General features: G+C 37.4%; 2 protein-coding genes across 5 annotated transcripts in view; one reads left to right on the top strand and one right to left on the bottom strand.

Moving 5' to 3' along the window:
* Positions 1-530: 530 nt before the first annotated feature.
* Positions 531-3869, bottom strand: SELENOK (selenoprotein K). Its single transcript, XM_048047542.2, has 5 exons — positions 3718-3869; positions 3266-3356; positions 2407-2484; positions 1731-1823; positions 531-825 (listed from the first exon to the last, which is right to left on the bottom strand). The coding sequence occupies exons 1-5, from the start codon at positions 3767-3769 to the stop codon at positions 822-824; spliced, it is 318 nt and encodes a 105-aa protein (XP_047903499.1). The 5' UTR covers positions 3770-3869; the 3' UTR covers positions 531-821.
* Positions 3870-3994: 125 nt separating this feature from the next.
* The window catches only part of CACNA2D3 (calcium voltage-gated channel auxiliary subunit alpha2delta 3), a 531247-nt gene continuing 523244 nt past the window's right edge, over positions 3995-11997 (top strand). For 3 of the 4 annotated variants that reach the window (XM_048047527.2, XM_067003189.1, XM_048047521.2), the window contains exons 1-3: positions 3995-4333; positions 5364-5465; positions 6503-6667. In XM_048047527.2, coding sequence (XP_047903484.2) covers positions 6648-6667 — 20 coding nt within the window. In that variant the 5' untranslated portion in view covers positions 3995-4333; positions 5364-5465; positions 6503-6647. The remainder of the gene's footprint in view (positions 4334-5363; positions 5466-6502; positions 6668-11997) is intronic. The other variant, XM_048047522.2, reaches the window with a different exon arrangement.

Genomic DNA, 11997 nt, shown 5'->3' with positions numbered 1-11997 from the left:
CAGAATAATAAAAATTAAAAAATACACCGAACTGCAGAAAAGTAGTTACTGTTTGAAAGAAAATAACTCTTCTGTGTTAGTACTGGGTTTACCAAGTTTGCTACCTTTTCTTCCTTTAAAAAAAAAAAAAAGACTAACTTTATTGAAGAAGTGTCCTATCAGCATCAGTACAGTAAATAGGCATATACCCTTATAACAGAAGGAAGTTGTTTCAAGAGTGCTTATAAAATAGGCATGTTGTAAAACCCATTATTGGGCTTAAGGAAGAGAGTTCGTAAAAAGGAAGATCTGTAAAACTGAGTAATTTAAAATGCATTTAAAAACTGTTTTTAGCATATCATTAATATTATAAAAATATGGCAATGTACAAAAAATACAGCAAAACTGACACCTTTCAGGAAGCACAGCTTGAAGTTGACTCTTGAATGATCCTCTGTATCAAGTAAGTATAGTGTATTTTTCATTTGCACAGAAAAGGGTTTTGAATAGAACTTTTTGCTTTTCTAAAAATGGTAAGAAAGACTGCGTACTGACAAGCCATAAATAATTTACTTATTTTGCAACTACAGTAAAACGTTCAGAAGCTATACAAAGACTTTAGACAGACAGTAAACATGTATTTAATAAAACTGCAGTTCAGTTACACTGGATCCTTGAAGGAGTTCCCAGTACAACTTCATTAATCTGCTGGTATTGCAGAACAGTTTTTGGTTAGGCATACACATTCATGACTTCAAACTCATTTGGTCCACCGCTGAACTCTTCTTCCCTTTCACCTTGCAAATGTGCATGCTCATTTGCCTGCCTCTTACAGCAGGCGTTTACCTAAAAGACAAATTATTGCTTGGTTAGAAACAAGGCTTTCCTTTGCAAGATAATGTTATATAAGTAACCATATAAAAATAAAATTGTTTTTAATTTAGCTAAGTAGGCCAAAGGTTTGCAAAATTCTCTTCTTCAGATTACGCATCATTGTTATCACACAAAAGCCTTCCCCCTGGCTTTGCTGGCCTCATATCTAGTCAAATGAAAAATCCAGACGGAAAAAGGATCATGGAGAATCACTTATCCATTTTTGGGACAGAACTGAAGTATGAGTATACGTGGTTGGTTTTGTTTATTTCTTGAGTATGAACTTTTTACTACAAAGCTTCCTGGTATTGATCACCTGCATGTGTGTTTTTCTTGTAACTTTTATTATGGTAACAAGGGGGAATTCATGAAAAGAGCTGTTTTCTTAAGCCCTAAAGTAAATTAAACCATACTATATATACATGCAGTGTTAGATGAAACTCCTCTCAGCTTAATGAATAAAAGACAATGCAGATTTTGAATTACAAAAAGCATCCCCTTTAAACAAAAAATCTCACCTGTCATATGATAACCATTAGAAATGCAAAGTTTCAGTTACTACTGATCTGGATGGGACTTTGTATTAGCAACCAATAAAGAGAAAGAGTTCCATATCATTTTTTATCAGCTGTGTTCAAATAGCCGTTCAACATTTACGTAGAAGCTCATCATTTCTGAGCCAAAACTTTATACCATACCCCTTCACACACACTCCCCCCCACCCCCTTAATGAAGTGTCTAACCACTTGGATTCTCTTCCTGTTAACTTTACAAAAGTAGGACAAAGCATTCAATTCTACCTTAAGCTCTGATTATCACTGTTATCTCCTGGAGTTTTAAGAAAAGTTCAAAGCAGGATATATCATATTTGGAATTACCTTCCTCATCCACCTCCAGCCATTGGTGGTGGATTGGGGCCTCCACCCCAGTGATTTATACGACCCATTCTACGGCGAGGATTTCCTGGAGGCCTAAAAAGAAAACAAAATGTATTCAGTAAACATTCCATTGTTCAACTAGAAATATAAAAACACTGTCCCTATTTTACAGTAATTTCAAAATTAGAGATGCTAGAAAAGTTGTTTGGTTTCAAGTGAAAAGCTGTAACAAAAAATCCAACACAAAACTTCTCATACACAAACTGTTCGAATTACTCCAGTAGTACAAGACAAAGCTACCACTAACTGATGCTTTTACACAGCTCTACAAAAAGGTAAGGCCATCTGATAGATGAAATGACGGATTTCATGTAATCTAACACTTAATTTTAGGAAGTCTAACAAAATAAGAATTTTGAAAATACATATTGTTGATTATGCAGCCTTGAAAAATTAGTTAGACCATGCTGTTATTACAGCTATTCAAAACAAAGTATTATTATCAACAAGTTTCAGACAAAATGCTGCAGACAAAAAAAAAAACAACAAACATTTTAGTCCTCTGACATGACTGATTCAACACAAATCACAACTGTAATCTGAATACATTTGAATCTGAATGACATTTGTCTAAGAAGAGGAAAAAATTCAGAACTATTGATAATATGGAAAATACCCTCTTCCATCACTGCGTCCTAAATAGGAGGATGTGTAGCCTCTTCTTCTCAAATCTGGTTGAATAATGCTCTGGAAACTGAAAATAAAACAGGAGGAATTAGGTTGAATTGACTGTTAGATACAACTCCTGTCCTTTTGAAAGTTAAAGATAAGTGGACTTAAAAAAAAAAAGTAGTGTCAGGAATGAACAATGTCCTGTTAAAATTATTGTTAATTTTTGCAATTCTTCTTCTATATGGGAAGATAAAATCTGAAGTAATTCCAAATTGCAATACAGCTCAAACCCAATTTTCAAATATTTAAAATCAATAAAATTACTTTTGTGTTAAATAAACGGCAAGAAATGCATAAAATGTAAACCTATAACTGAAATAATGAAGGACTGTTGAAGACACCAAAAGAACTCTGTGTTTCTTTACTGGCTTCAATCTGGGCCTTACATGTGTGATTACCACTGTGTGATTATTTTCATGCAGCCAGAAACTATCGTTACCAGTAAAAGTTCTCCAAGTAATATCTCAATTTGATCAGCTATTAGAAACTAGATATTTAACAAGAATACATGCTTTTTCTTTTTTTCAGTATAAAAATGGAAAAAAATCAAAGAAAACTCATTCGACCTGCCAGTACGTTAGCACCAGTTTCCATGTAGTTTTTATTACATATTTCAAAGTGCTTAACAACCAGGGCCATGTTGTCATATTAGAACATTCATACATGTTTTGAGAACAGTAGATATGGGATGTTAAAGAATAAATCCAATAATTCTGTTGCATTGTGTTGCTTATAGTACTGAGTACCATCTACCTATGACAAATCTAAAATACCGCTAATTAAAAGAATTAATTTCTACTTACAACAGAACCACAAAATCTGCAATTGACCAGAAGAAATCTGTTATAGATGACAAACTCCAAGGAGCCCGACTCTGGTTATCCAGCACTTGTCCTGTCGTGACAGAAAACATTCAGCGACGTTTAGTAAGCGACACCGCACAGCGCGTTACATAAAGCCACGTCCACGGAGCGCAGCATTTACACCCAGGCTGCCACAAGACGTGCGTAATGGTTTATCGACAGGAACATGAGCACACAGGGCTGGGAACAGCCGGGCTGTCACCGCCACACAGACACTGCGTCTGGACAGCGCAGAGGGACGATCAACGCCATCTCCCATTCGCTGTGCGGCGTTTTGCCCTTCTTCTTCCCCGTTAAACATACGCCGAGGGACGTGCCGTGCCGGGGGAGGCCCTTAGTGGCCCGGCCCCGCGCCCCTCGCCGCCGTGGGGAGGCCCGGCCGCCCCGCTCACCGTTGGAGATGTACACCATGGCGCCCGCCGCCAGCCCCTGCCCGCCGAGCATGCGCGGCCGGGACGCGCATGGGGCGCTGTGGGCGGCTCCGCGCTGCGGGCTGACGAGGCCGAAGGGGACGGGGCGGGCGCTGCGGCGGGGCAGGTCGTTGCCCTGGGGACGCGCCGCGTCCCGCAGCGCGGCAGCGGGAGGTGCTGAGGGCGGCCGCCACGTTACGGCGGGCGGCGCTTCGCCGCTCAGCGTCTGTCACCCTCACGACCCCCAGCCGTAGTTAGTAGCGCACCAGGACCGCTTTCGCAAAATACACGCGTTTTCAGTAGTTCTCCGTAGCCTCCGGTCCGTGGTGGGTGGTGCCCGTTCTGCCCCTTGCCAGCCCTGAGGGCACCGGCGCGGAGGCCGCAGGCCGTCGTGCCGGGAATAGGGCGTGTGCGGGGCGGGTGTGTGTTCCCGGTACCGGCCCTATACTGGCCGATGTATATTCCCGTTGCGTTGATGTTAATGTTAACGCTCAGACCTGAGTTAAGCATTTGTTTGAATTGATTTCGTTTTTATAAAGCCCAGCAAATAGTGGCTGGCATTTCTTCTCATGGAGAGTCCACGCGTGTAAAATCTGAGGTAACTGAAAGCTAATTTAACATAATGCCTTCCCTTTCTCATCTTCTGTAAACATGTAGAGAAAGCACGTGTGATTCTGCTGGGAGACAGCAGTAAGAAAAACACGCACTTAGATAAAATGCTTTTAATACTGCCTTAACATGACGGGCCTTTTCCTGATAACTGCAACTTAATGCCATTTGCTAACCCCCTTCATGCAAAGGTGGTGTCTGAATTTGAAGCTGTAGTGCATTATGTTTTTGGCAATGCAGTTGTGCCACAGCAGAGAAATTGTTTGCAACTGACAGATGTTTACACAAGTTCCACCTTCCAGAAACAAACTCTTGCTAATGACTGAAAGCAATTGTGAAGGAAAAGTATCTGTAGGAACACATAAAAAAATAAAAATATTTATCCCTCATATAAGACCTAGGTAATCTGTCACTCAATAAACGGGGAAGTACAACAGTGTTTGGAAATAGCGGGGGCTTCAGAGTTAAGTGTGCACAAATGCAGGGTGTATGTTGAAATTATTCAGAGACAGCATTTGTCCTTTTTCTTCATTAAGTATGTTTATGATTTTTTTTTTTCAAATAATAGTAAAGTTTCAGCTTAGAACTTGCAGAACAGACTATAGGTGTATAAGAAAAACAGACATTCACTCAGTAAGTCTTTGAAATGTTGTTTATGGAGTCTCAGGGAAACCAGCTAAATGGAACAATAAAAAGAAGGAAAGGTGTATTGGTACAAGTTTCATCTACGGAATGTATTGTAGATTTGGTATGATGTGTTAGGTGATATTGTTGCATAAATACTAAGTTTATATGGAAAGTGAAAGCATTACTTTAAAAAGGTATTGTCAAATAATAGGAAAATAACAGTACTCAAGGAAAGTATATGACAAATGCATACCCTTTTATTTATATGCTAAAATGTGAAAATAGTATAGTTTTGCTTTTAAATAATTTTCGCAAATACACTTTTTTTTTTTCCTAGTAGGCTTTGAGACAATACCAAATTGTCTTATGACAGTTATCTCTTATCTCTTTAGAGAACTGTTGCACAAGCTGTAGATAGAAGATTTGCCAAGAGGAAAATAAAAACAGGGAGGATGGCAATGGGAAATTAATGGCAATAAATTGAGATAAAAGAGGTATTGTAAATTTTATGATCTACTGAGAAGACACACAAAATGACTCTTGCTTGTATAAAAACAGATATCAAAGTCCAAGCCTTCCACTGTGGTTTAGACAGAAGCATAATAATGAACGTGAATAAGATTAAGTAGTTATTCCACCTGAACTCATACGCTGTATGCAGTTGATGCTGTCCTGCATGAATTCATCCAATAACAGTTTGAACAATTTGTTTCTATTTTTAATGGATTATCTTCCAAAGGGAATGTGTTAATTCTGCAGAGAGGAACACTGTGGTTTTTGTCTTCCAAATTAAAATATATATATATATATATATATCGCATAAGATGCTTAACTACGTATGTGCTTCTTCAGTCATTTAAAAAAAAAAAAGTAAAATCACGTGGGAGATTGTCTTGGTTTATTTCATTAAATTGTTATCTCAGTGCTCTAAAATTATATAAGTACAATACAAACTTTCTATGTGAAAAGTAGTTTTGGTGAATGAAATTAAAGATATACTTATTTTAAATTCAGATTACCAGTGCTTGTTTATTCCTATTATATATTTTTCCATGAAAGCATATCCAGGTACTTAACAGTAGTAAAAATAAATAACTACTGCACAAAATGGTACACGAAAATGTTAGTGTTTATAACTATTTCTAAGTGCTCAAATATGCATTATTTATTTATTTATATACATATTTTAACTTTATACATGAAAACGTGAGATTTAGAAGGTGTGGTTAAAAATCTATGGTAGCATAGCATCGTCAAGCATATTATCTATCGGGCCATCCTTGGCTTGGGAATGGGGTACAGAAGAGGAAGATGTTTATTCATGTGCATTTGCAGTTTGTGGTGTGGCTGGGACAGCATGTGGGGACATAAGCTCTGGTCGGAACTATTTTCTGGTGTTTGCACTACCCTAGCATCCTGCTCTGAGCAGCTACTCCCTGACAAAGGGCAGGGCGGGTCGTTGGGGGGGCTGTGTTATGTCACAGTTGTTGCTATGCCTATGTCACTCTGTGACCCTCACTTGTGCTTTCAGTCTGCCTGCCTGATGCTGGGAAGTTCAGAGGACAACTGCAGCAGTGCACCTGCTCTTGATGAAACACAGGAGGAGGCATTTTGAAAGTTGGCAATGGAAATACAAAACATCTGGCTTGCCTTCCTGAAGGCAGATATGAGGGAGAATGAAGTCAGGCAGTTACAGGTATGTGCTAAAAGTTAATGTATATGCTGTTTGGGAACTGGGGAGATGAGATCATTTTTGATTGTGTAGTAAACATGTGTATGATGCTAGTAAGAGTAGGGTAGGCTATATATTAAGCTGAGTAATTTCAGAAGACTGATACTAAGTGGGATTTTCTTTTTTTTTCTTTGTGTGTGTGTGTTTAACACAATCTGAACTCTCAATTGTGATATCTTTTGTGCTTTTAGTTTGTTTAGTTTGTTGACCTCTATTCTAGATAGAGATTTGTGTAATCTGGTTCCTTGTGAACTGCGTATTTATATATCAATACCTAAGTACTGGTGTCTGAATAGTGTATTAACAACTTCTTGTTTTTTTTTTTTTTTTTTCATCAAAAGTACCAAAAATGTAGGTCAGCTATTTTTATAGTATTCTATATGCTATGGAATTACCTTCTAGATGAGATGCAAAAGAGTTAGAAAATTGTGTGCATCTGATCATAGAGAAGTAGTGATATAGTATGATAGAGGATGTACTCTCTAAAGTCTGTTTTTTTATTTTTATTTTTTTAAATATGTATGAATGTAACTTTATATCAGAAAATCGGTTTGAATTAAAAGCTAACTTGGAGAAACCTGACCCTGTCCTGAAGAAGATCTGCAAACTGTTGACCACATTTGAATAGCAGAAATTGCAAAGGCATCCTTTTTTTTTTTATTGGCCTATAGTATTTTTCACATCACATAATTCAAATAGAAACATGCCAAAATTCAGTTAGATCTGAATTACTTGTAGAAGAGCCGATTGTCTTGTAGTATATGTTTTATGTGCATGCATTTAATACTGTATGTATTGGAGGTAGAAGATTGTATAAACTCCAAAAAAAATTACAAATGTAGAATGTTCCTTACATCTTTAAAGATGAAATTCAGGGGGTATTTCACTGTATTCCATCTTTTTTTTTTTTAACAGCTCTCATAAGAGAAAATAATTTGCATTATTTGAATGAGACGAAACTTGGTTATGCTTGGAAATTGTTATGTTGATTTAAAGTCTAAATTTTGATCAGAACTTAACTGTTTAAATGGGCTTCAGTTCTGATAATTGATTGAAGACCTATTTTTTCTAATTTCTGCTTCCTCAGACAAGAATATACTCATGTACTGTAGGGTTTCAGTTAAAGGAGAAGATATCTTGTGTGATATTGTGTAGATATGAACAGGGAGATATATTTTGCAAAGTCTGGAGCTCTGATCTAAGCGTAAAGAAAATAAGCATGTAATGCTCTGAACTGTTTTTCTCCTTAGCTGGGACAGAGACCAGGTGTTGCACTAACAGTTGTCTGTGATCTGTTTTCATTATGCTATTTGTTGGTATCTGAATAAGAAACATGATGAGGCTTTGGTGCAAGGTTATTGCTACAAGACAATTAACAGTCTGAAAACAAATATAGACTGAAGGACTGCCATATGCTTTGATATTTACTTAGATAATAGCATATCCTTATGTATAGAAAGTTATAACTTTCTGTAAGCATTATCTACTTTTCCTAGTAACAAAGACTTGACCTCTCAGTAGAATGAAATTGTTGGCCTTCAATTTGAAATTGTAGAAAGCCTAGAAAGAAACTTCCATACTCCTCTAGGCAGGGTGAATAGGCCACTACATTTTCTTTTCAGCCTGAAGTAGAGCGTACTCTAGTTGGGCAAGTGCCTGACCAAGGGTGAAGAAATCTGTGCTCCACTCATGGGTGTTGGGTGGTGGTGATACTTTGAATAGCCATCCTGTGGCAGCCTAAGTGTGAAATAACACGATCTACTTTGTTTCATCGCAGTGCACATTTTCTATCAAATTAATCATAATATGTTTGGTTTCTGCCTTATAAAATCCTTGGTCCAGTGTCACTAGAAGTTTGTCATGCATAAGTGGCAAATTCTTACTGGATTAAGAACCAGTGTTGAATACATAGATAAATAATTTTGAGAATTTGGTAGAAAGCTTGTATTGGTAGAGTCTTGAGTAAAACTGGGGAAAAATTTGCATGTTTACATATTACTATTTTTATAACACAAAAGTTACTACAGAATCATAGGTTAGATTTCACTCTGGAAGCATGGTTCATTTCTAGAACAGCACCTGACACTGAAGACTTCTGCTGAGTGGAGTATACAAGAGCCATGGTTTTGAGTCAAGTTTTTTTGTGTGTGTGTTTCTTTTTGTTTGTTTTTGTTTTTAAGCCATGGTTAGCCTGAGGAGAGGCTGAGAACTCTGCTGTACAATAACAAACTTAATTTTGCTAGTGGCACCTTTGGCTATTTCTTTGAATAAGTGAAAAACTGTGAAAACGCTAGGATCAATGTAGATAGTTAGAAAACAAGACAGAACACACAAAAGGAAATATATTGGTGTCCAAAAGTGTTAATAATTTTTGCATATTTAAAAAAAAAAAGAATTTTAGAAGTATAACAAATATGTTTATTAATTACCTTTTGAAGTACAATAATTAGGAAAAATAGCATTCATCAGATAGGTCTAATGAAAATAAAAATAGCTTTCTCAAAGGCAGCAAACTAATGACAAAGTTTTAAATAGAACTGGCTTGCTCATTCTTATAACTTATAATTTCTCCAGGACATGCTTGCATCTGTCAAGGAGAAACAAAAGCAGTCTTAGAATTGGTTAGAGGTTTGGTTTAAGGCAAATATCCCTTGCCTTGTTATGCTTTCTGCTAATGCACAGAACTCTAGTTTGTCGTGTGACTGCTGAGACTGAATTTTGAATTCATACACACACAGTATCTGCTTTTGTACATTTTTCTTCCTCTTCTTTTTCTGAACTCATTTTCAAATAACGGGCTTTCTGTTTAGTGAGAAGTAAAACTTAATGGAATGAAGTTTGAAAAATAAATGTTCAAGATAGGGATTCTCCTTTGTCATTATCATTCTTACATTTTTAAACCCTGTTTTAAGGGTTTTTGTTAAGTCAGTCTGTAAACATACCTACAGACTTATGGCTACTTCCACTTTACACATTTTAATTTGATACTGAAAACAACAGCGTTATCCTGTTGCGATATCTTTAGAAATTAAAAAGGAATGATTAACCAGAGGAATAAATTTGTTAGGACATTTTTTGTGATGCGGATGTTGGCTTTTCTACCAGAATATTTAGCCCACAGACCAAGGCACTACATCATCAGCAGGTGACAACCTTGTTGGAAATGATGTCATAATCTTCCGTGCTTTTGGTCTTATCTGCATGTGGAAATTTGCCTGTGCTGATTTGTTTAGCACTATGGTACTAGCAAAGCAGAGGGAGTTGTTTTAAAGACTGGGAATAAATGGGTTCAAGAAAAAAAAAAAGGCGTCTCAGAACGCTGAAGAAATCTAAATGGTTTAAATGTCAGACATCATATCTAAGAAAACCTCTTTTTGTTCAGAAGGTTGGTCAACAATCTATTTTACACGGAATGTGTTCACTGGGTATGTGTTAGGCATGTGTTATACACCTGATAAGGCATGTAGCATGTTTCTGTTATCTGTAAAGCCCTGTTAAATGTTTGGCATGCATTCCCTTCTGGATGATGGCTTGGTTATGAATATACTCAAAGGGAGAAAAGAGCATTTAGCTCGCTGTTGCTGTGGAGCTGCTTGTAGATAGCTGGTTGAGGAACTTTGTTAGCAGCCATGCTGCGGGAGAAGCATGAACTATGTGACTGAGAAAACTCATACTTGAAGAGTGGGAAAGGAAGCTGGAAAAACGTATGGTCCAGTGTGATGCTACTGCTTGCCATTTATTTGTGTGTCTGAACCCACCACAACGTGAAGTTTATAATGGAATCCTCTGGCCTCATCCATGTTCTAGTGAGCTTTGTCGAGGCAGTACCTCGTGGTATAGCTGGGGCAGGTTTTTCTAGCCATAGCTAGAAAGGTAGTAGAGTTTAGTAGGAGTGAATTGGGGGAATTTCTGTGCTGAAGGATAAATGTTTCTGAAAACGAACAAACAAATCTGCCACATATTACTTCAGTTTCTTCTCTTCTCATTTGTATGTATATTGTTTTTGTTAGAGCTGGCTGCTCCTAATGCTTGGTTTAGTGTGGTTGGCTTTACCAGAAAGTTTCTGTCCCATAGCCTAATCCAGTTCTACTGAACATCCATGCTATCTCCAGCTATAGCTCCTGGGAGAATTTCTGACGATTTATGTACTGAGGCATTTAAACATAAGTTAAATTTCTTGATTATGTCTATCCCTTTAACATAAACAGTATTCTTGATTATGTCTATCCCTTTAACATAAAACAGTAATCTTATTGCTAAATGTTGTTGAAGAACAAAGACAATTTCACCTAGTTCTCTGTTTCTTCACACATAATCAATTGTAACTGCATGCATGCCTGAAAATATATATAGCTAGGATATAGACTGTGCTGTTTTCTGCTCGGGTTGTATCTACACTGATGAGCTAACAGAACTGGTTCTTCTTGGTGCAAATTACTTTACTGTATGTTTGGAGTTCCGTGCTTGTATTTGGAGTCTTGCCGTAGGCTCTTGGATGTATACTATTGTGCTGAGGGTGGCTTCCCTAGGGATGAATGAAGGTTGCGGTTGTGCAGCAGCTGGAGCACTCCTGCAGTGTAGACACAGGGTCATTAGCTCTCTGTCCATCTGCTGTAAACACAGAGGATTAGCAGCTGACTTTACAACTTTACCAGCAGCGAAGTTCATGTGGATATGCAGTCCTGGAATCATACTAGATTTCAGTGGATGAAACCTCTTTTTTCCCACTTTGCACCACACCAGCCAGTGATGTAGACTTGTCAATGGACATTAGGTACAAAAAAGTTAACAGATATTTGAGGGATATTTACTACTGCAAACGAAAATGTAATGCAAATAAGGTGACAAATGAAAAAAGGCTTTAAATGCTGCTAGAGGCAGATATCTCTGATATCTGATCTGCAGCTTTAGCTGTTGAGCTTTAACTGTTTCAGACCTAATAACCAAGTTTAAAATAACAGTTAAGGTACTTGTCAGAAGCAGGTAGGTGAAGCCAATTCTGTAATATATTTGCTGAATAAAACAGTGATGTGATAATTGACACGTTGTTCTGAAGAGCTCTTATGGTTGTGTTGGAATAATAATATCAATGCTTGTCTTCTGAAAAGTTATTACTTCAATAAGATATGGTAATGAGAATGAAAATCCTGTAAACTGGTGCAAACAGTGTAGATATTTTAAAAACAGTTATGATTTGTCGGGGTGTTTGCGAAGATGTGTGGATGCTGTGAAGGGTGCTGACATAGTGATTCTGTAGAGATACCTTCCTTTGAGGTTGCAATATTCTTACTCCG

This window comes from Anser cygnoides, chromosome 10 (assembly GCF_040182565.1).
Source record: "Anser cygnoides isolate HZ-2024a breed goose chromosome 10, Taihu_goose_T2T_genome, whole genome shotgun sequence".
NCBI classification, from domain to species: domain Eukaryota; kingdom Metazoa; phylum Chordata; class Aves; order Anseriformes; family Anatidae; genus Anser; species Anser cygnoides.
This window is presented reverse-complemented; position numbering and strand designations above follow the sequence as displayed.